The sequence below is a fragment of the Eschrichtius robustus genome, chromosome 1 (assembly GCF_028021215.1).
Source record: "Eschrichtius robustus isolate mEscRob2 chromosome 1, mEscRob2.pri, whole genome shotgun sequence".
NCBI classification, from domain to species: Eukaryota; Metazoa; Chordata; class Mammalia; order Artiodactyla; family Eschrichtiidae; genus Eschrichtius; species Eschrichtius robustus.
Genome location: NC_090824.1, coordinates 5,960,801 through 5,982,915, shown reverse-complemented (window position 1 = coordinate 5,982,915; position 22,115 = coordinate 5,960,801). Strand labels below are relative to the sequence as shown.

The following is a 22,115-nucleotide window of genomic DNA, read 5'->3' as shown; positions in this document are numbered from 1 at the left end:
CTCCAGTAAAAATACAGCAAGTGCCTACATCATATGAACCAACCAATATATCCATTCCAGAGAGAGGTGGGAGGAGAAAAATAAGTACAGATCAGAAATGTGGATTTTTTTTTTCTGCAAAGCAATAACAATATTAAGCACTTTTTTTTCTACATACTTTTTCTACATGGTGTAGCAATCCCCTTTTAATCCCCAAATACAAGTTTCTATACATTTTTTTTTTTAAATAAAAATTCAACACCCAAGGCAGAAAAAAATTTACTAAAACTCCGACTTTACAGTTACTGTGACAAGAACAAATTATTATAGACCCCACCATTTAAATTTTACTGCAACATTTTCAAGGAAAAGAAAAGGGTTTTTTTTTTTTTCTTGTTTTGTCAAATGCCCAGGCATTCTCGATTATTACAAATACTGGTCCACTTTTACAGTAATCAAGAAATTTTCATATATATAATATATACTAAAACCCCGTCACCAAAAGAAAACAATATACACGCAGCCACTGTGGCATCTTTTTATAACCTATTAAGCAAACTCTGAAAAAAACGATCGCTCCAACACACATACACACAATTTTTTTTTTTACCCTTGTATGTATCCAATACTGTAAACGTATTTTTAAGACAGAGTGCACTAAATTTAACTTTAGAAAAAAATTAGCCGTTGTTCCTGAATTGTTTTTGTTCTGTTTTTCATTCAACGATATCAACTTGTACCTTGTGTCACTTGAGTTTTAATTCAGCAGTAAATCACCTCCACTCCACATCTAAGCAGCGTTGTCCCACAGACAAAAGGGGCTGAGGATAATTCAGCTAATGGATATCCAAGGTTGTGCTGGGTTTATTTCTTCATTTGATTGGGTCTTATGGCATTTTCATGTCTTCAACCAGGATTTTTGAAAATTTATTTAAAGTAAATGTGGCTTTGTTTGTTTCTAAAGAAATGTACTTTTCTCGTTTTACATTTTTTTAAAAAAAGTCTTTTCATTTCAAAAAAAAAAAAAAAAGTTTTGCATTTGTCTCAAGAGACTCAAATAGGAAGATCAGTTTTCAAGGCACTCACATCAAATTGAATGGCAGTAGAAAAACTGTCCAATAAATTATTTTATTTTGTTCTTTATAGTGCCAGTATTGTGAATGCCACGCTTAGCAATACTGACACTCAGTCTCAGCCATCCCTTACAGTTTAACCCACCTCTGGGCCAAAAAGAAGAAGATGCTGCAATTTCTTGTTTAGAAGCCATTTAATTTAAATGCAAACAAAAGCTTTAAAGTGCGGGTCAACAGAATTCAAATGTCTAATCTTAACAGTCCAATGTTTAGTACCTTCCAACCTAATGGGATAGAAAAAACAAAAAACAAAAAAAACCTGGGAAGTAGCGCTGGGCACCTTCGGATGGAACTCTTCCCGTTTTCCAGTAAAAGGGAACTGAAATTGGCAAGATCCTCCCCCCACTCCCCCCCCCCCAACCCCCGTCCGTACAATGTCATCAGTGTGCATTACATGAGAGAATAGTAATTTCCCTCAATTCACCATCAGTACACTTGTCTGCTTGGGAAACGATCAGTTGTCACTGGCAGCAATGTATGACTTCGGATTTCTGTGGTGGGGGTGATAGAGAGAGAGAGAGAAGCTGTCAAGCCAGAAGAAACCTGAAAGAACACCGTTGGTTTCTCTCCTTTCTGTGTCACTGCAGGCCACCACCGTCTACCCCCAAAAGTACCCTCAGCCCATTTTATTTAGTCGAATCTACGGCAAATAGCAGAGATGGCATCCCAGGGCCCACCGACATTCCGAGAAAAGTACGGGATCTGCTGGGAATGCACAATTTTAGAATGCTCTTGGGCCATTTCCCAGGGGCAGCCCTCAAAAACTCCTGTTTCTCTGGCAGTGCTGAGTTTTCTGAAGGCCTCTCCCCCCCCACCACTCAAAGGTTTCCTTATGGATTGCAAAGCTGAAATCAACACAGAAAAGGCCTCTGTTACTCGGGACATCATCAGTGCTACATCTCCTTTCCGATTCTGAAACAAAGTGCTACAACTTTAAAGATTGTTATCCGCTGTTCATCCACCCCCTCCCCCAAAACAAAAACAAAAGCAAAAACGCATGCCACTTTTTATTTCAGGACAAAAAAAAAAAAAGGAATAAAAAAGTAAACAACTTTAAAAGTCATTTAAGTGTTGGCTTCTTCACAAGAAATTACACATGCTTAGCTTAGATTTCAAAAAAGCAGCGCCCTCCCCCCCCCAAATTATAATTTAAAATATATGCTTCCCCTCTACATAGCTCGGGAGTCATCGCTCAGGCTACTACTGAGTTTTTAAAAAACCAAAAAAAAAAAAAAACCAAAAAACACAAGAAAACTGAAGAAGGGATGGATACCCAACAAAATCTCTTAAAGGAATTTCAACAGAAAGAATAATAATAAAAAGTACCTGCACATGCCAAAAAAATTACAAAACCCAATAAATACAGAAATTATTGCACAGTTAAAAGGCTCCACAATTTTTACTGCCTTAATCAACCCTCGGGTTTCCATAGGACTTCGCAGACACAGGTTAGGTTGGAGGGCCGCCTCCCCTGGGACCCCGGGGGCTCGCAGGGGGTGCCGAGCGGCGGCGGCGACACGGAGGCAAGTGTCAGGTCAGCATTCTCTCGCTTGGCGACGGGGCTACTGTACAGGTGCGCGGGGTGGGGGTGGGGGGGTGGCCCGCGCGCGCTTAGCTCCTCTCGGCCTGCTCGATTTTGACGTCGTTAGTCAGCAAGTGCTCGCCGTGCCACTTTTTCATGTGTTTCTCCAGGGTGCTGTAGACGCTGAAGGGCATCTGGCAGATGTCGCAGCGGTACACCTCCTTGCCGATCTGCCCGTGCGTCTTCATGTGGCGCGTGAGCTTGCTGCTCTGCGCGCACGCGTAGTTGCACAGCTCGCACTTGTAAGGCCGCTCGCCGGTGTGGCTCCGCCGGTGCACCGTCAGGTTGCTGCAGTTCTTGAACACCTTGCCGCAGTACTCGCACGTGTCGCTGCGCCGGCCCTCCTTGGAGCTCGGCCTCCCGGGCCCCGGGCCGCCCAGGTGCGGCGTGCTGCCCCCGCTGGCCGTGCCGCTGCGGCCCGACAGCCCGCCGTCCAGCAGGTCCCCGGGCGGCGTGGAGAAGCGCAGGCTGCCGTTCTCGGACGAGTGCTCGGACGACGTGGCGAAGGGCGACTGGCGCGCGTCCGTGAAGCCCAGGAAGGGGTCCTTCATGAAGTGCCGCGACGCCGCGTAGCCCACGAGCCACTGCGAGTACACGTTCTCGGACGGGATGAGCGCGGCGGGCGGCAGCTCCAGGTCCTTCTCCACCTTGATGCGCTTGGCCGCGCTGTTGAGCCCGGGGCTGGGCAGCGGCGCCGGCTTGCGCGGGAAGAGGCCCGGGAAGGGCTCGGCGCCCGGCGCGAAGCCGCCGCCGCGCCCGTTGACCGCGCCGCCCGGGCCCGCGTCGCCGCAGCCGCCCGCGTCGTCGTCGTCGCCCGGGTCCCCGCCGCCCGCCGAGCGCTTCAGGAAGGCGCCGCGCTTCTGCTTGTCAGCCAGCAGCTCGCCGTAGGGCGGCAGCGCGCCCAGGCCCACGTTCTCCATGACCTTGCCCAGCACCAGCGCCTTCTCGTCGGCCAGCGCCTTGGCCGCGCCGCCCACGCCGCCGCCCGCGCCCGGCACCCCGGCCACCCCGCCGCCACCGCCGCCGCCGCCGTTCTCCCGGTTGCGGCTCAGCTCCGAGTCCATGCTGAAGCTCGACTCGGGCCGGCTCTCGTTCTCCAGCAGCAGCTCCTCCTCCTCCTCCTCCTCCTCCTCGTCCTCCTCCTCAGGCTCGTGGCCCAGCGACGGGTCGCTCTCGTGGTGGCGGAAGTCGCCGTCGGCCGCCTTGAGGCCCTCGCCGGCCAGCTCGCTGGTGCCGGGCTCCGGGGAGCTGGCGGCCGAGAGCCCGTCGTCGGAGCGGCCGGCCAGCGAGCCGGCCTTGTGCATGTGCGTCTTCATGTGGCGCTTGAGCTTGCTCGCCTGCGAGCACGCGTGGTCGCACAGCTGGCACTTGTAGGGCTTCTCGCCCGTGTGGCTGCGCCGGTGCACGATGAGATTGCTCTGGAACTTGAAGGTCTTGCCGCAGAACTCGCACGACTTGCTCTTGGCCGGCGGCTGGGGCGGCGGCGTGCCGCCGGGGGGCATGGGCGGCAGCGGCGGGGTGCTCAGGAACGGGGACTTGGGGCTGGGCTGGAAGGGGTTCAGGAGCCGGTGCATAGGGTTGCCGCGGCCCGGGGACACGGGCGGCGGCGTGGAGCTGTTGCCCGCCAGCTCGCGGAGCCGCCGCGAGAAGTCCATGGCGGGCGAGTCGATGGCCATGGGGTTCAGGCGCATGACTCGGTCGAAGGCACTGGGGTGCTGGGCGACGAGCCCCATCTCCTCGGCGCTGAGGCGGTGCGGGTCCAGGTGGTGGCGCGGCGGCGGGCTGAAGAGCGGCGGCGTGCCGGGCAGGCGGCCCTCGCCGAAGCCCGGGTGGTCCCGCAGGATGGGGCCCGTCATGCGCAGCAGGTTGAAGGGGTTGCTGTCGCCCAGGAAATTCATGAGCGGGGACTGGGCCACGGCCTCGGGCCCGAGCGGCGGCGGGATGGTGAGCCGCGGCGTGAGCGAGCTGCTGGCCGGCCCGGGCTCCAGGTAGATGCGGAAGCCGTGCGTGTTCTGCGCGTGCTGCAGCAGGAACCACGCGCTGTTGAAGGGCTGCTTGCATGTTGTGCAAATGTAGCTGGAAGGCTCATCTTTACCTGGGGAGACACACGGACGGAAAGGCAGAGAGAGCGTGAGAAGCGGAGGACGGGGGCTCGCGCACCACGGGGCCACTGACCTGGAGGCGAGCCGGGGCCGAGTGCGTCCCGGGATCCGCGGCTCTTGAGGGCGGCAGCAGCGGGACGGCTTCTGAGCAGGCCCAGGCCTGCGACCCCCTGGCAGATCCCCGGCAGAGGGGCTGAAGAAGCCTGCTCTGTGGGCTGGCGGCCCCGGCAAAGCCCGGACCAGGCGTGTGACCTCAGCAAGTTACTCCAATTCGGTAGACATCCCTCTGTGCCCCTAAAATACGGTGTCCTTAAGCCCATCGCCTCAGAAGCCAAAGGAGATGTGTTTGTGAGAATGCCTGATACCAGTAATAGGAAGTATGGAAAGGCTGGACTGCATAAAAGATAGCAGGGCAGATTTCAGCCGTTCAGGGCTACCTTCACACTGGCCACGGTCTAGACCAGAGATCGTCAAGCAAGGCACTACTGACATGTAGACCCTGATGATTCTCCGCCTGGGGGCCGGGGGCCACCCTGTGCTTTGTAGGATGTTCAGCAGCAGCCCTGGCCTCTACCCACTAGAAGCCAGTAGCACTCCCTCCCCTCCCAATCATGAGGATCAAAAATCTCTCCAGGCACTGCCAAACCTCCCTGGGGGGCAAAACTGCCCCCTCCCCTCGCCCCGCCCCAGTCACTGACTAGGCAATCTTTGATCCAAGGAAGTTCTAAGAAGCACAAATCAAACCAAATCGCCTTGCAAACATTTTAAAAGAAACGGCTGATACCTCTGCATCATTTGGGATTTTAAGTACAGGAAATCCCGGGGTTTCATACACCAGGGTCCGTGCAGAAAGCGCTGTCAAATTTAAACACGGATGCGTAGGAACAGAAGGCATTCGGCATGTCATGAACATCACTACTGGGTGACAGCTGCCCCCCACCATTGCCCTCCTGGCCTCACACACACACACACACACACACACCCCTAACCACAGTGTGGAATCTGGCCTCCAGAGACCCCTGGGGAGGGGGAGGGGTGAGGTCCTTTGCCAGAAACACTGAGTGAAAGAATGTCACATCTGACAGGACGGTCAGGATTAATGGTGGCAAGTGTGGATTTGTTACAAACTGGCTCTGGTGACATCGGGAGCCAGTCTTAGGGGACGCTGGTGGCATGGAGCCAAAGCGTCCCTGTCTTCGTCCATCATTAGGGTCATCACAAAATGGAGCCCAGACCTTCCAACCAGAACCTCTTTTTTGGCCAATGTCCTCAACCTGCGGGTGAAACTGGCTGCTTCTCCAGCCCGAACCTCTTCTCCTAATGCTTCATGTGAACAGGACAGGTGTGGGCAGGTCCTGCCTTCCACCATCAGATTTGCTCACTGGCCGGGGAAGGAAAAGGGAACACAACATCACGGCTGAGATCTTGAAATACCCCTTTTTGTTTTTTCAAACTTTCTTGTACCTGGAAGATTTTAACGCTGATAAAGCACGGTAGCCGCAAACTCCCTGGTGGAGCCAAATGTGCATGTTACTTTTCATACCCCGTATCAGTAAGGGGAGGGGGGCGTACAGCGGGGCGGGCTGGAGCAGACAATCCCCATCTCAGCCACTCCCTGGAAGATTAAGGACTTCTGAAATCCCGTACAGAGACGAATTTTTTTGGTTTTCCAGCCACGAATTATGTCTCTTGGGGGCTTCACCCTTAGCAGTAAAATCCAAGTGGCTCTGGGACCAAACGCCCCGAGTTCCATACAGGTTAAACTTGACCTCTCCCAAGGTCCAAGGTCCAAGGGGCCTGGACCTCCCTGAGACATGCAGTGTGTGCGGGCTGTCCAGGGGGCAGGGGGGCAGGGTGGAGATTCTCCCAGACGCAGAAGCAACTGGGCCAGATCACCCACCACTGGAAACCAAGACCTGCCTTCCAGGTCTGGTGGTCTCTGGGCATCACTGCACGCTCGTGTGCAATAGGACATGTGTCTGTGTGTTTGGTAGTGAGGAGACCAGGAGGGGTGGGGGGAGGCGGGGAGGACAAAAAGGAAAAAAGAATTCCGAAGGTCAGCTTCACCTCACTTTTAAACACAGCTCCAGGAGAACTTCTGAGGCAATTTTCTTTCTCCAGGGTGTCCGGGTAACTTCCTCCTCCCAGTATGTCTGTGTAACTCAGTTCCCCATGCTGGAGCCCCTGGGGAGAATTTCCCCACCTGGAAACGGGGCCTTTCCTTCCCAAGGCCCTGGGCGGCCGTGGTCCTCACTGCGGGAGCGGTAAGGCCACACGGACACCGCAGTCTTCCCGTCCTCCGTGCCACCCCGCTATGGCAGAGAGCGCCAGCTTCTCGGAGGCACCATCTCCTGTCCTGGCTTATTAGTTAACGCGTGTGGGGGACAGAACTCTTCCCCTCAGACAGCCTCATGGGAAAGCTGGCCAGAAGCCACAATAGTTAGAGTCCTCCTCAAATCCTTTTCTGGAGCAAGGCAGAATAAGTAATAAATAAGAAGATAAAGGGAAAGTCCCTTTCTGACACAGGAGCTAATAACACAAATGAAGCACCACCTCCCACAAGGTCATAGATCTTGCAATTAAGTAGCACGCTGTACCCTTCACCTCGGCTCCAGCCACTCTCGTTGACCGAGTTACTGCACACAGCTGCTTTGGTTCCTCGGGGTTTTAAGACGGGCCGCCTCCCTTCCCCCAGTCTCTTTTTTCATCATCTTCATTTCCTTGGGTCTCTCCAGAGCACTTCCTGTTTCTTCTTCTGATGGCTACACATTTTCTAGAAAGTTCTACTGCCCGTGAGGAATGTGGGTATCAGAAGACAATGCAAAACTCTCAGGCAGGCCAGGAATGAAATGGCCAATTAAAATATATATGTTTTTTAACTCAAACGGCAGCTGCTGAGAAGCATGTACCTGCATGTCCTGAAGAGTCCAGATGTTTCCACTTTTTGTTTAAAAAAAAAAAAAACAAGAGCAAAAGACACTGCTAAAACTCTTAACTTGGAGCAACCGGGAGGAAGTTAACTGCCCGGAATTCACCATCAGGGGGAGAAAAGCTCTGTGTGTATCCCTTGAATAGGATTCCAGGGTCCCTCGCCAAGCCGGGGTAAGCTCTTTTCCCGCACGCCTGAACCCATCTGGCTCCCACACTTCTCTCCATGCCATGGCAAGATTCACCACAGGTGCCTGTCTTCCCAGGATCTGACAGCTTCCGATGTTTTTAAAATCTCCCAGCCCTCAAAGGCCCTCCCTAGACAACGCACTTTCCGCTCTCCTTCGTAACTTTCTTTTTTAAATAAAATGTTCATTTCCATGTTACCACTTCATGGTTATCTCTTACCTAGAAGTAGCCTTGAGCACTGGGGCTGCTCACTTTTGAGAACAATGTCAGGAAGCCTTTGAAGAGCCGCTCGGAACATTTTTCTGTTCAAAAACTCACTAAATATTTTAAAGCCCCAACACACACAGTCACCCATGGCTCATTTTTAAATGCAGCGGAAGACCCTCGGTGAGAGGGCTGCTTCGGACTCAGGGCTGTCCCCCCTCCTGGAGCTCAGGGCCACCTGCCCAGAGGTGAGCTGGAAGCTCTACCACGTGCCGACTTTGCTGGTGGCCCAGACAGGATCCGTGTCCCGACACGCTGCCCCTGTGGCTGCCGACATTCCAACTGAGAGGTCGACACCTAGGTTATTTTGAAGCGACTTACCCAACAACGCCAAACCTGGCTTAGAGGCCTAGAAACGTCAGCTGCACTTGGATCACTACATCGGGCTTGGCGACTCAGAACCCAGGGCCCGTGTCTTGTTTGCTTGCTTCCTTCCTTTTTCCTTTCTCAGACATTTTTGGTATCCATTGGCAGAAACCCACACTGGGTCTTCTTTTGCTCTCCTGGCTTTCAAGGGAGGCCCTGTGTTTTTCTCAAATTCGAAACGCTCCCTGTGATCTCTGTTAAAGAGAACCCTGGACGGCAGCGTGACTTCATACCTCCACCTTGACATTCCCAGCACAGTGATGTTGATCAAGTCACTTAACCTCTCTGAGCCTCTGTTTCCTCATCAGTAGAGTGGGAATAACATATCTGCTTCCAAAGAGGGCTGGGGGAGCAAATGAGATCGCGTATGTGGACACACCCTATAAAATTCACACATCACTACGCACATGTTATGGTTGGGCTTTGCATGTTTTGTTTTTTATTATCCATCTTGCACCTGGCAGTGGATGTTTCAGGGATGCCTTTCAGTGCAACTCTGGCAGTAATAAAACCCTGGAGGAATCTTCTTTTCTTTTTATTTTTTAACATCTTTATTGGAGTATAATTGCTTTACAATGGTGTGTTAGTTTCTGCTGTATAACAAAGTGAATCAGCTATACATATACATATATCCCCATATCTCCTCCCTCTTGTGTCTTCCCCCCAACCTCTCTATCCCACCCCTCTAGGTGGTCACAAAGCACCAAGCTGATCTCCCTGTGCTATGCAGCTGCTTCCCACTAGCTATCTGTTTTACATTTGGTAGTGTATATATGTCCATGCCACTCTCTCACTTCGTCCCATCTTACCCTTCCCCCTGTGTCCTCAAGTCCATTCTCTACATCTGCATCTTTACTCCTCTCCTGCCCCTAGGTTCTTCAGAACCTTTTTTTTTTTTTTTTTTTTAAGATTCCATATATATGTGTTAGCATACGGTATTTGTTTTTCTCTTTCTGACTTAACTTCACTCTGTGTGACAGACTCTAGGTCCATCCACCTCACTACAAATAACTCAATTTTGTTTCTTTTTATGGCTGAGTAATATTCCATTGTATATATGTGCCACATCTTCTTTATCCATTCATCTGTCGAGGGACACTTAGGTTGCTTCCATGTCCTGGCTATTGTAAATAGAGCTGCAATGAACATTGTGGTACATGCCTCTTTTTGAATTATGGTTTTCTCAGGGTATATGCCCAGGAGTGGGATTGCTGGGTCATATGGTAGTTCTGTTTTTAGTTTTTTAAGGAACCACCATACTCTTCTCCATAGTGGCGGTATCAATTTACATTCCCACCAGCAGTGCAAGAGGGTTCCCTTTTCTCCACACCCTCTCCCCTGGAGGAATTTTAATGCAGCCTGCCTAATGCATTAGAGGTTCCAGGGAAGTAGAAACTTGCAAACGTTGAGGAAACATAATTTTTTATCGTGACTCTTGGGAACAAACACGCAACTGGGCTCCTGCAATGAAGTGCTACCGCCCCCCCCTCTGCTGGTAGTAGTTTTTTTTTTCTTTTTTTAATGAGCATTTAAATAATTGTTCTTCCTCATTATGCTGGTTACTCTAATAATACCAATAAAGGTATCAGGGATGTTCAATAAAAAGCACACCTTTCGTTGAGTTATTATTCAATAAAAAGGCCATAATTGAGAGCAATAATTTAAGAGGGCTCTCCTAAGGCCAAGTGATACCCAGTAGAAGGGTATTCCTGCCTGCAGGGGATTTAGTGGTTCACGGCTACTCAGAAGCCACAAGCAGACACCACCTCCCAGCTCAAGCAGGGCCTGGGTGATCACCAGCCAGGGCCTTTCTCCTCCCAAAGCTGGAGGCAAAAATGAGAGTCCTGACACTTGGACACTGAAGAAAGAACTGGGTCTTGGCTTCACGTGGCCCTCTACAGTTTGCAAAGCACTTGACAGTTGGTTTGGCATTTTCACAGCCATTAGCGCATTTCAGCGTCACTCACACGACCGCTGAGGGAGGCCAGGCAAGGACCACCTCCCTGCTGGCACGTGATGGTGCTGCAGCTCAGAGAAGCAGAGTCCCCCAGCCAGCAAGGGGAGGGCCATGTCCCCGCTCAGGCTTCCCGAGCCCTGGCTCCATCCCAGCTGCCCCGCCCCCCACAGCACCACCTGAGATCGTTCCCTTTACACTTGTCAGGGCCTGTTGCACAGTGAAAAGGTCCTCCTGTCACACTGTGTGTGTCTTCCCAGTGAAGGGCATCGATTACCCTTTCATGGAGCCCAGTCGGGTCCACCACGGGCCTCGTCCCTGGAGTGGAGATGTTTAAGAGAGCAGGTGAGCCTACAGTGCAACGTGCCACTCAGGACCTGGTGAAGGGGTCATGAGACACCGGCAGCCGGATTCTGGGGCAGGCTGTTAGATCCAGGGTCTCCCTGTGGCAGGCCCCTTCCCCTCTCTGGATTTTAGGGTACCCAGTGCCCAAGGAGAGGGCTGGATTCATTGGCCAACCACCCAATCCTCCTCCAGAATCTATGCCCACTAGCAATGCCATCTCCTCAGTGCCAAAATGTTAATCATTATTGTCACTATTATCTCTAGATGTGTAGGCCCCTTATTAGTTTAAAGACTGTCTTCCCTTTCATGATCCCAGAAAGAAAATGTCAGTTGGTTTCCTTGGGGAACTCTGTTAGTTTCGTGTTCATATCATTTCTGAGCACAGTCACCTATGAAATCTATAAGCATCCCCGCTTGTTCTGAAAGCATCCTATCAAACAAAACCTCAGCCTCTCCAAGAGAGAAGGTGGAGCTAAGGCGATAATAACAGCCGTAACAAGAAACCATCATTAAACCCTTACACGAGCTGCCTGTAGCTAAGGAGAACTGTCCTCACAACTCCCAAGGTCAAGAACTGTCATCAGCACCATTTCACAGATGAGGAAACTGAAGACTGGAAGAGATAAGGTGATCAGCCCAGAGCCACACAGCCAGCTGTGCTCTAGATAAAAGCTTAGTCAACAGAGGAAAGAGTGCAGACCTGGGCCCCTCCCAAGTCAAGGGACCCTAGGGTAGGAGACAGGGCAGTTGTGTGTGCCTCGGGATCTTACCTTTCGTTCCAGCCACATGCTAGTGAAATGTGGAGGTGTGTTGTTCTCGGCTAGAATTGCAAGAACTTGGTGAAATCAGGCCAATTATCTCATGGAAAGGTAATAGATGCCCTTTGTTGGGTGTTGGTTCTGGTGGTGACAACAGTAGCACTACTACTACTATTAAATGGTCTCCCTGGTGATGAAGTGCTGAGGCAGCCTCAGTCTAACACAGCCATTGCCCCTCCGCCAATGCCCGTGGCAGACATTGCCAATCCATCCCCACACTCCCCCACCAGGCCTCGGAATCCTCTTTAACCCAGAGCTCCAGACAGCCATTACCACCACATAGAGTGTGCGTCTGCCTCTTTGCCATCCCTGGATCCCAGCTCACATAAGCCCACTAAGTGGGGGGGACCAAGATAGATAGGGCTGAGTGGACTGGGTAGCAGGGTGTGTCCTGCTGAGAGCAATGCCTGCACTTGCCTTTCATTCATTCATTGAAGAAGTAGGAGCTGGGCACCCTTTATCCACTAGGTATTCTGCTCGTATCGAGGGATGCAGCTCTCGAATTCCAGGGGGAGACGAGAGCACCTAATAACCCTCTCAATTATTTCATGAAAAGTCTGAATGCTGCTAGGGCCAAGTTCAAGGTGCTGGGAGAGAAAAGCATGCAAGGGCTTGGCTGACTTTGGGGTTTAGAACCTGCCTCACCCCATGTAGTCTCAGGATAACTCTCTGCCCGTGACCACTTACAGGAGCAATAAAAGGCTCAGAGACCACAAGTAAGTTGCCGGAGGCCACGTGACTGGCCTTGGGTTATTTATTTAAAATTCATCATCTGGTCTGGATTCCAAGCTCCCTGAGGACCGGGGCTGAGCTGATCTTGCCTACTGCCGCAACTCCGGCCACCAGCAGGGTGACGAACGCACATGTGCTTCAGAATTGCCGGTGCCTGTGTTAGCTGTGTTCTGTCTGTTTGCTCCCCCATGGTCAGCGTGGCTAAAGTCATCACAGGCAGAACAAGGACGTCTGCCCTCCAGGCGAGGCCGCCTCTGGAGCAGGGCCCAGCTCAGCACTCAACACGACCCCGCTTCCCGGGCTCGCTGGGCAGGACTCTGCCCAGCATGCCCACGCCTCTCCGCTGGCTGTGTTCCAACCACCAGAGGATGCTGGGATCCAGGTGACTCCAAAGAACCCAGACGCTCCGCCACCGCCCCCATCCACCTCTAAGCCGCCCTGGCAGAGTGGGCGAGCGGGCCAGCGACCCTCCCAAATCACAGCCCTGACGGCCCCTGCTGCCCGGAGGAAGCACCAGGCTCTCAGCCTTCAGGATCCGGCCGGACTCACTGCCCACTCACGCGCTGGCCCCCCACCCTCCTGGTCCTCTCCTTGCCCGTGCATCTCACACCTCCTTGCACCTGCCGTTTCAGCTGCCTGGAATACCTGCCTTTCCTCCTCTTCCTGCAAAACATCTTCTTAGACACAGCCCAAGCGTAGCCCCCTCTGAATCCCCACAGCCTTGGGGGAATGCTGCTCGACACTGATCACCAAGCTGTCGTCACCTGCCTTTGACTCTAGTGGGCTTGACTCACGTACCACTGCGTGTGCCAGAGGTGGACCTGTGGGCGCTCACAGCCACTCTGGAAAGTGGGCTCTAATCCAGATCTTATGTAAAAGAGAAACTCAGTCTCATCACAGTTAAGTGAGGGGCCCCGGGTCAGACAGCCTGTGGGTCGCAGAGCCCAGATTCACGGCTGGGTCTGAGCCCAGGGCCTGGGTCGTGTCTGACACACACCTGGCTGCCCCTCCAACGGGCCTGCAAACTCTGCCGTAACCGGCCCTGAACCAGCCACAGCACACCATTCCACCTGCCCCCGAGCACACCAGCGAGCTGGCCGGTGCCGCAAGCTGGAGGCTCTTTGCAGGAAATGCCACGTGGAGCTTGGCTGAGAATCGAGAGGCCCCACAAGTAAGAAACCTCACCCCGCTGCGGTCCACTCACCCTGAGAGCGTCCCTGCGGCAGAGGTCAGCTTTGTGCTTCCGATGCCCGGAGTTACCTCGGGCTGGAGGACTGGGCCTTCAGGCTTCATCACAGCCTGAAACCGAGGCCCCAGCATCCCCCTAGACAGCCAGGGGCACAAGAACCCCAGCAGAGTAAAAGCAGCATCCTGGGAAGTTACTAAACCCAAGGAAATCTGATCTTGTCCCAAATGGTCTAGGGACATCCCTTTCCCATTCATTCATTCATTCATTCACTCATCCATCCGGTCACCATGTGCTAAGTGCTAGGACCCACAACAGGACCTACTTACTTGGAGGGATCAGCCACAGGTGGGGGTCGGGGGGAGCAGGGGTGGGTTAAGCTGTGGACACAAAGGATTCTGAGGCAGAGCAGGATCTGCCGAGTGACCTCAGAGCATCCAGGGAAGAGGCAGGCAGGAAACACCGCGTGGAGGTGAGTTCAAGCCAGACACAGGGAAAGTGGCACCTGCCCAGAACCAGCAGGGAAGGCACTCGGGGCGGAGAGCCCTGCGTGAACACCCTCGGGGTGCACCAAAGAAAAAGCAGCTCTGTTGGCTGCAGAAGCAGGCAGGGGTGGGGAGATAGGAGAGGCGATGAGAAAGGCAAGGACCTGCGGAGAATTGTGCAAGAGTGTTTCCATCCGAGGCATCCCCTGCTCGTTCTGCAGGGTTCCCCGTGCAGGGCTGTCCTCACTCACCCACACTCACCCTCCAAACCCAGGGCTAAATCGTAAACGTGAAGAAGATGCCCCGCTCTCGGTGTTCTCATTCTCCTCCTAAAAAGCCAGGAAGCCCCTAAGGACAACACCCAAGGTCTGCACAACACTACATCTGCACCCAGAAACCGTACCACTGGAGCAAAAGCTGAGAGGCTCTTCTCCACACGTCTGTTCCTTTGCTCCTTCCTCCCTTCCTACCTTTACTCTACACGTGCAGGCAGTGTGTGTCGTCTGCCAGGCCCGCACTGAGCTCAGGAGGGATGCCCACGCGGAGCCTGCAGTCCAGGGCAAGAGGCTCTTGACTCCACAAACATGCAGGAAGGGCTCAGGCCACTAGTTCACTAAGAAAGGGTGTGCCACACGGTGCAGGGCCCAGAGGAGGAGAGACTGACAGCCTGGGAGGATCGGGGGGGTACTTCTCGCAGGAGGAGACCCTGGAACTCAGCTCAGAAGGAAAAATGAGTCCGTTGTGCAGAGAAAGGACAGAAAGTGTGTGCCCAGTGGAGGAAACTGCAGGCACAAAAGCATGGAGGTGGGATCTTAAGATTCACGGAGGGGAGGACCTGGATGTGGAACTGAAGAGGCGAGGCGGGATCCATCTGAGTAGGCTCTGAAAACACGCAAAGAAACTGAGCTGGAGAGAGACCAAATTCCATTGCTGCAAATTCCATCACAATGAAAACTTTGATTTTTTTTTTTTTTAAATGAAGATTTTCAAGCCCACACTCAAGGTCTATTTGAATCACGAACTGTTCAGTACAACAAAATCTCAGTACAACGAAAGGATGGAGGTAAACCCCTCGGAGAGTTTGGTTGCAGACCAGACCTGCCCTTCCCAAACTAAGAAACCCTAGTGTATAAAGAAATGAAACTGGGGGGTGGAAAACACAAAGAGGGAACTTCAAGTCCAATCTATGAGGATCACTAGCCTAGGAAGCGAGGTGGCTTCTAAATCACCCTCTCCAGCAGAAGTTCTATTATTCCAGCAAGGCTCTTATCTGAACACCCACGGCTGAGAAGCCCACCTCCAGGAATGGGGTGGTCCAGACTCTTGGGGGAACAGGGAAGTATGAAAACTGAACTACGGCTGCAGGCCCCATACACCCCAGATTTCCCCCAAACAGTCTTGACTTCAACTGCTCGATTCTGTGGTCACACCAGGTGTGCAGTTCAGGCTCAGGAAACAGCCACCCAGCCCTGAAACAAAGCAACACCGCTAACTGTGGAGGGGGCATCTCGGGGCAGGGTGAGAACCGTGGTGTGTGCTAGTCAGATGGAAGAGCCGGAGGCAAGACACACAGAGTGATTTTATACGTGGCAACTCATTTACAGCATTCTTGGAAAACTACAGTGCACTCCTCAAGATCATCTTTATACAGTTGCCCCCCTTTACACCAGGCTCCCACATGCGATGGAGATAATGTCTTCCCCGAGATAGATGACTGCATCGTCAGACTCCCTTGAAATCTGCTTTCTGTAGACTTCTCTGAAAAGGACCCACACTCTTCCAGTGGGTGTTGGTGGACTGAGAGATGAATGTACTCCCCCAACCCTCTCCCCCGCAGTATAGGGTTTTCTGAGAGGATTCTAGAATTCTGGGGACGGGAATTTAGCAGAGAACGTGAAGAGGAGGCATAGAGCAAACCATCCTTATCACTTAATGGAAAAATAAAGAGTGAATTAAGAAATAAACAGGCAAAACCCATCACGCAGTGAGCTGCTTGGGTGCTTCAGCGCCGGTGTGTACACACGTGTGCACACGTGTACACACGCCAAGCACATCTCACACACACATTCTGGCTGACACAGGAAGTCTCCCTTCTCTGTAATTCACGACTTCCTTCACGAGGCAGGCCTCCATCCTTCCTTTCCTTAAATCCACAGAAGTCTCCACATTCCACCCCAAGAAGTACTGCAGGGGCAGTAAACCTCGTTTTAATGGAGCGTACGTTTAGCTCGGAGGAGGTAACTGACGTTACGGAGAGCCTCGATGCCGAGTTACACGGGTTAGCTAACGCAGAGGGGACCCATAGCCACACACCACAAACAAGCGGTAATATATTACGTAGATTGTCCTGAGCAGCGTGCGTTAGAGCAAAAGTGTGCGGGTCCGCTGGGATTGATAAAACACAAGGAAACAGCAGATGCGCACCTGTAAATCTGTCTCATTTGTCTCTGAAGTGAAAGGTTATTCCCTTGTTCGGAATTTGTGAGAAAAACATGCTAGCCCAAGGTTTGTGGAGAATATCTGAATAAGTTGTGTATAATGATAGACGATGATAGGATAAAAACTGGACCTTATGAACGGGGGAGCGCTGTCTGTCTCACCAAGTGCTTCCCACCGCTGAGTCATGTCTCTTTAACGCAGAAGCACTTCCACGTCACATGCCCCCCCCCCCACAAAAGAGCTGCAAGGACTGGTAGAGACCCCACCGCCACTAACCGGTAACCACCCAAGCTTGACTCTGCGTGGGGGGGGGGGGGGGGGGTGGATTCTTTTCTTTTTTCTTTTCTTTTTTTAGTTTTGTTTTCTTAAATATGTCTAGTACCTCCCTCCAACCAAGAGCCGAGACTGAAGTCACGCCCCTGCAGGACCACCTCCTCCAGTACGCCATCTTTCCCGGCTGGTCACCGGGTTGCGGGGAGCCGAGGCCAGGCGTAGGGAGGGGCCTCTGCCCCCGTGTGGGCGCCCTGCTCCCCAGCGCCCTCCCTGGAGGCGAGCAGGGGGCCTGGCAGGAAGCACCAGCTGTGCCGCGCGCCCGGGGTTGGCACCTTGGCATCCCGGCTGGAGCCGAGGTGCCCGCCTGGCCCCATCCAGGTTAACCAACCGCAATGTTACAGTAACTCCAGACAGCCTGTCACCGAGCACAAAAGTCACCAGCGAGTGAATGTTCTTTTCTGCACCACAATTAAGACGAATCAATACGACGGGCCACAAATGGTATTTTACTCTCAATAAGAACTCGAGCTGAGTTTATTCAGAATATTTTAGCGCTTCCCCGGGGGAGTTTGGGCCGACGCAGATGGCAAATAAAGTACTCAGCCTAAGGCTACAGCACATTATGGTAATTCTAATGTCAGATGTACTTTAATATACAGCTCTATTTAATCACCCCATTATTTCACATTTCCATATGAAAAACCTGCGGCACTTCTGCGGTGCTTTGCCTCTGCCACGGTGCCAGCTTCCTGCAGCCCGCGGGCGGTGGGGAGATGGTCATCCTCGCCAGGCACGGCTCACAGTGCCGAAGTTCCCAGATGCCCCTCTGCACAACGGAGCTGCCCGGCATGACCAGAAAATCAGGGGGTTCGGAGATGCACCAAATGCCAGGGGAGGTTATGGGAAAGAGAAACCTAGCAGCCCCCACACTGGCTGCACACAGGTTCACACACACACACACACACACACACACACACACACGGGTGAGGGCTCACCACTCAGCCTCTCTCGAAACACCAATAACCCCAGCAATGTGGCTGAGTGGCCCAGTGGCTAGACCCAACCAAGGCACTGGGCTGGACCAGACGCGCCTCCTGCACGTGGTGGTCACAGCACTGCCCCACGCCCCCACCCCACAAGGGCAGAGGAAGGCGGTAGCAACGCCAAGGGCGGGAGGAAATGTGCAGGGGCAAGTGGAGGCTGGCTGGCGACAGAGGTGGGGAGAGCGTGAGGTGGGGTGGGAGGGGCAGAGGAGCTGCAGCCCAAACCGACTGTACATCTGGAGCCAGGAGGCCCCCAGGATGTCCTGTCGGGTTTGCACTGGAGAATCTCAAGCTGAGGAGCTCAGGCCCCAGGGGAGGTGGAGTCCCGTGAATTCCAAATGGCCGGAGCACCTCAAGGCTGGCTCGGGCCGCCAGCTGGCGGGAAGAAGCCAGCGGAAGCATGGGTTTTGGCTGAGCCCAGGAAACCACTCTAACGCTGTCACATGCATACTTGGCCACATGGCGTTCCAGACAAGCCCAGCACGAAACCCGCTGACCACCCAATTCTAGATTTCTCAAAGATGGGCTGCTGATGGGTGAAATGAAACCTGGCACCTGGCACCTGACCCTATTGGATGCCCCACTAACTAGTCAACATTTAAGGCCACAGAACAGGATTCCTGTACATGGGTACAGCATATGCCATCCAAATGAGGCTGCCGCTGCCCGTGAGCGGGCCAGGTCCCCCTCCTAACATGGGGGAAACAACCTCTAAGGGAAGCAAGGAGGCAGGCGGGTAGAGAGGGAGGCAGAGGAGGCAGGGAGAGAGGAAGGAAAGAGAGGCGATAAAACTGAGAAAGTCCTAGCGTACGTTGCCAGAAACACTAGCAAATTCCTCAGAATTGTCCACTTACCAATAAGACTATCAGTTACCTAATTCTAGCAGATTTGTCTCATAAGCTCAGTCTGGGAAATTTTTTTTACAGGAAAACTGCTTGATTATTGGAAGGTACAGACTCTGGCTATTCCAAATCCTGCAGGTATCACTGCGACAATGAGCTCACCACCCAGCACCCACCACCCACCAGAGTCGCCCCTCAAACCAGCATCAGGACTTCTTCTTAAAATACACTTTGGGGGGAAAATTCAACAGTGGGAATTCATTCTCCATTTCCAAGGCCTTTGATTCCACCCTATTATTTTTGGTGATTCGTGAACCTAAAAATAGATACTAATATTCCCCAGTCCTTTTCCTGGCTGTGGCGAGTGCCAGTTCGGAAAAAAGAGCTCGAACAGTGGTTCTCAACTGAGGACTATTTCGCCCCTCTCGGGGATTTTGGCCATGTCTGGAGATATTTTTGATGGCCACGATTAGGAGGGTGGCGGTGTTACTGGCATCTAGTGGGTAGAGGCAGGGATGCTGGCGAACATCCTACAAAGGTCAGCAGTTCTGGGGCTGCCAATCCTAAGCTAGACCCACCCCGGCTTCCCCAGCAGCATTGAAGCTGCACCTGGCAAAGCCGACCACAAGGGGAAAGTGCGAATCGCGGGTAAGGCGGGGAGTGGGAAGGGGAGGAGAAAGAGGGGAGAAAGAGGGTGGAGAGAAACTCTGAGACCAGAGAAGAGAAGGAGGAGGGGCCCACATCATTGACTTTTGGCAGTAAGCGGACTTGTGGAATCCCAGTCAATTTCGTCATTATAGGAATCATATGAATTCCAGAACGGCCTGGAGCTGCAAATATCCGGGGCTCCTAGGGAGCTCTGTGCCTCGTAAAGGGGAATGCCAGCCTCAACAGGCAGAGGGAGCAGGGGGCATTCGATGTGCCAGCACCCCCTCCCCCCAGCCTGCCACCAAAAACCCGTCCGCCTGACGGACGCCTCCCTCCAGAACTGGGCTCGGCCACCAACGCCAGGACGTCAGGGGCTGCCCTAGATTCAGCTGCTCAGACGTGAGCCTTGCAACAGCGGCTGCAGGAGATGAAAACCCAAATACACTTCCTGAAGTCAAAGAGATAAAAATACAGTTTCTGCTGCGTACACCACTCTTTAACAAGGCAGCAATCCTGACGCGTTGGGGGAGGGGGAGGAGGGAGCAGAGAGGATGACCACGCAAGCTTAAGCCCATTAAAAAAAAAAAAAAAAAAAAAAAAAAACACGATCCGGAGAGATTACATAAAAAGTACAATTAAGGACCGCTCAGAATCCCGAGGCCTTGGAGAACGTGCTGCCTCCGGAATATTTTTAGAACAATCACTGGAGTGATTCTTCTGAGTTGTAGAAACACTCCCAATCAGAAAGTCAATTTTTCCTCTATTTGCAGAAGTGAGCTGGCTCCACGGGACGGAATGCGTGTGTTTAGCTTGGCGCCTGTTCACAACGCTGTCTTGGCAGCGTTTCCTTGGAGCGCGCACGGTGAACCTGGCGCTCACACAGTAGCACTTTCATCTGAAGCGCCCGGGCCACGCTTCCCTAATAACAGCCTGGGAACTGCAAAACCCCTGCAAGCCCAGCCCTTTACATGGGGAACAGAGACGGGCTTTCGGGGGGGCCCCTCTCGCCACAAGAGGGATTGTAAACTGGGGCTGGTGCTTTCAATAAAGCTGTTAAAAGGTGGAAAATAAAACAATGCCAGCGAGTTCTGGCGACCTTTCACCTCACCCCCACCACACACACACGCACACACACACTCACGCTCACACACACCCAGCCCTGATGGCTCCTCCTTCCCTCCCACTGCACACACAGGTACCAGCTTATCTCTGGACCTTCTGAAGTCTGGATGGGAAAGGACACGGCCACTTCAGAACCTCACTGGGGTTGAGTCCCTTGGGCCTGACAGATCTGATTCTCCTGCTTGGTAGCTTTGGCTGAACGTGAATGCGTGAACTCAACTCTGAGCTACAGTTTCCTTCTCCACGAATGAGGTTAATACCTGTATTGAGGATCTAGGGCACGCATGTAAAGAATCTTACATCTGGCCGGCACCCAACAGAGGAAGCTATTCATGGGTAAGAATGTGAATGAGTGAATGAATGAGTGAGTGAGTCAGTGAATGAATGAGTGAATGATTAAATGAGAGAATGAATAAATGAGTGAGTGAATGAATGAGTGGGTGGGTGAGTGAGTGAATTGAGTGGGTAAGTGAATGAGTGAATAAATGAGTGAATGATTAATTGAGAGAATGAACAAATGAGTGGGTGAATAAATGAGTAGGTGAGTGAGTGAATTGAGTGGGTAAGCGAATGAGTGAATGAATAAATGAGTGAATGAATGAATGAGTGGGTGAGTGAGTGAACTGAGTGGGTAAGTGAATGAGTGAATGAATGAATGAGTGAGTGAATGAATGAATGAATGACAGCAGGATGGGGCTAGGAGGGAGGAGGAGGAGAGGGAGCACTCATGAGCCCGCCCTTCACCATCACTGATCAGTAGCCGCGGTCCCGCCCTCCCCATCAGGGGAGCTGTCACTCAAAAAAAGGACTTCCAGGTACCATTTCCTCCCCTCCCTGGCGTCAAGAAATGTAGTTATTTCGGCCTCTTGGATCTGGCTCATCACCACTGTCTTGCTTCACACATTCCCCTTTCTTCCTCTCTGTGTTGTTTACAAAGGTTTCACTCTGTTTTCAACTAATCAGAAAGGCCCCGCTAATACACAATTAACATGTGATTATAAAAAAAAATTAAAATAGCTTCCAGAAGAAGGAAATGTAATTAAGTAGAGAATGCTTTTCAATAAGTGCTTGCTTTAACCCACTGTCAGAACACAGTCTACGTTCATCCACAATGCCTGGAACAGATGCCAAGGGCAGAATGTTAAAAACAAGTAAAAAAGGACATTATTTTCGGGGGGGAATAATAACCATCAACTTGGTACAACATGCTGGAGAACTCAGATTCCGGCTGCAGAGGGCTGACCTCCCCCCAGTCCTCTCACCACCCTTTTCTGTAAAAACGCTTCTCTTCTAAAAAATAAAATAAATGATTAAACCCACCTCTAACATAATAAGTGAAACAGAGTGAAGAAACAAGAGCCAAACACACATATTTACAAACTCCACCATTAACAGAAGTTCTAGTCCAGACCACGAAAAGAGTTTGATATCACCACTTTTTAATCAAGTCCGGGATCATTTTGTTTCAGATCATTCTGGCCAAATTTCAGAAGGGATCTCTCTTAAAAACCCCCAAATCGAAAATGGATTTTTAACCTCACGTTCAAGAAGCAATCTGACAAATCGAAGGATTTTTTCTCCCACCTTTTCCTGCAGCCACCCCGATGAAATCCAGCCATTCTATGGGCCCGATGTTGATGGTTTCTGCCAACCAATATGGTGCCACAGCAAACTGGAAATTCAAG

General features: G+C 52.1%; 1 protein-coding gene across 6 annotated transcripts in view; it reads right to left on the bottom strand.

The window, feature by feature from the left end:
- Window positions 1–2,442: 2,442 nt before the first annotated feature.
- The window catches only part of BCL11B (BCL11 transcription factor B), a 94,502-nt gene continuing 74,829 nt past the window's right edge, over window positions 2,443–22,115 (bottom strand). For all 6 annotated transcript variants that reach the window (XM_068550185.1, XM_068550051.1, XM_068550257.1 and 3 more), the window contains one exon: window positions 2,443–4,789. In XM_068550185.1, coding sequence (XP_068406286.1) covers window positions 2,724–4,789 — 2,066 coding nt within the window. In that variant the 3' untranslated portion in view covers window positions 2,443–2,723. The remainder of the gene's footprint in view (window positions 4,790–22,115) is intronic.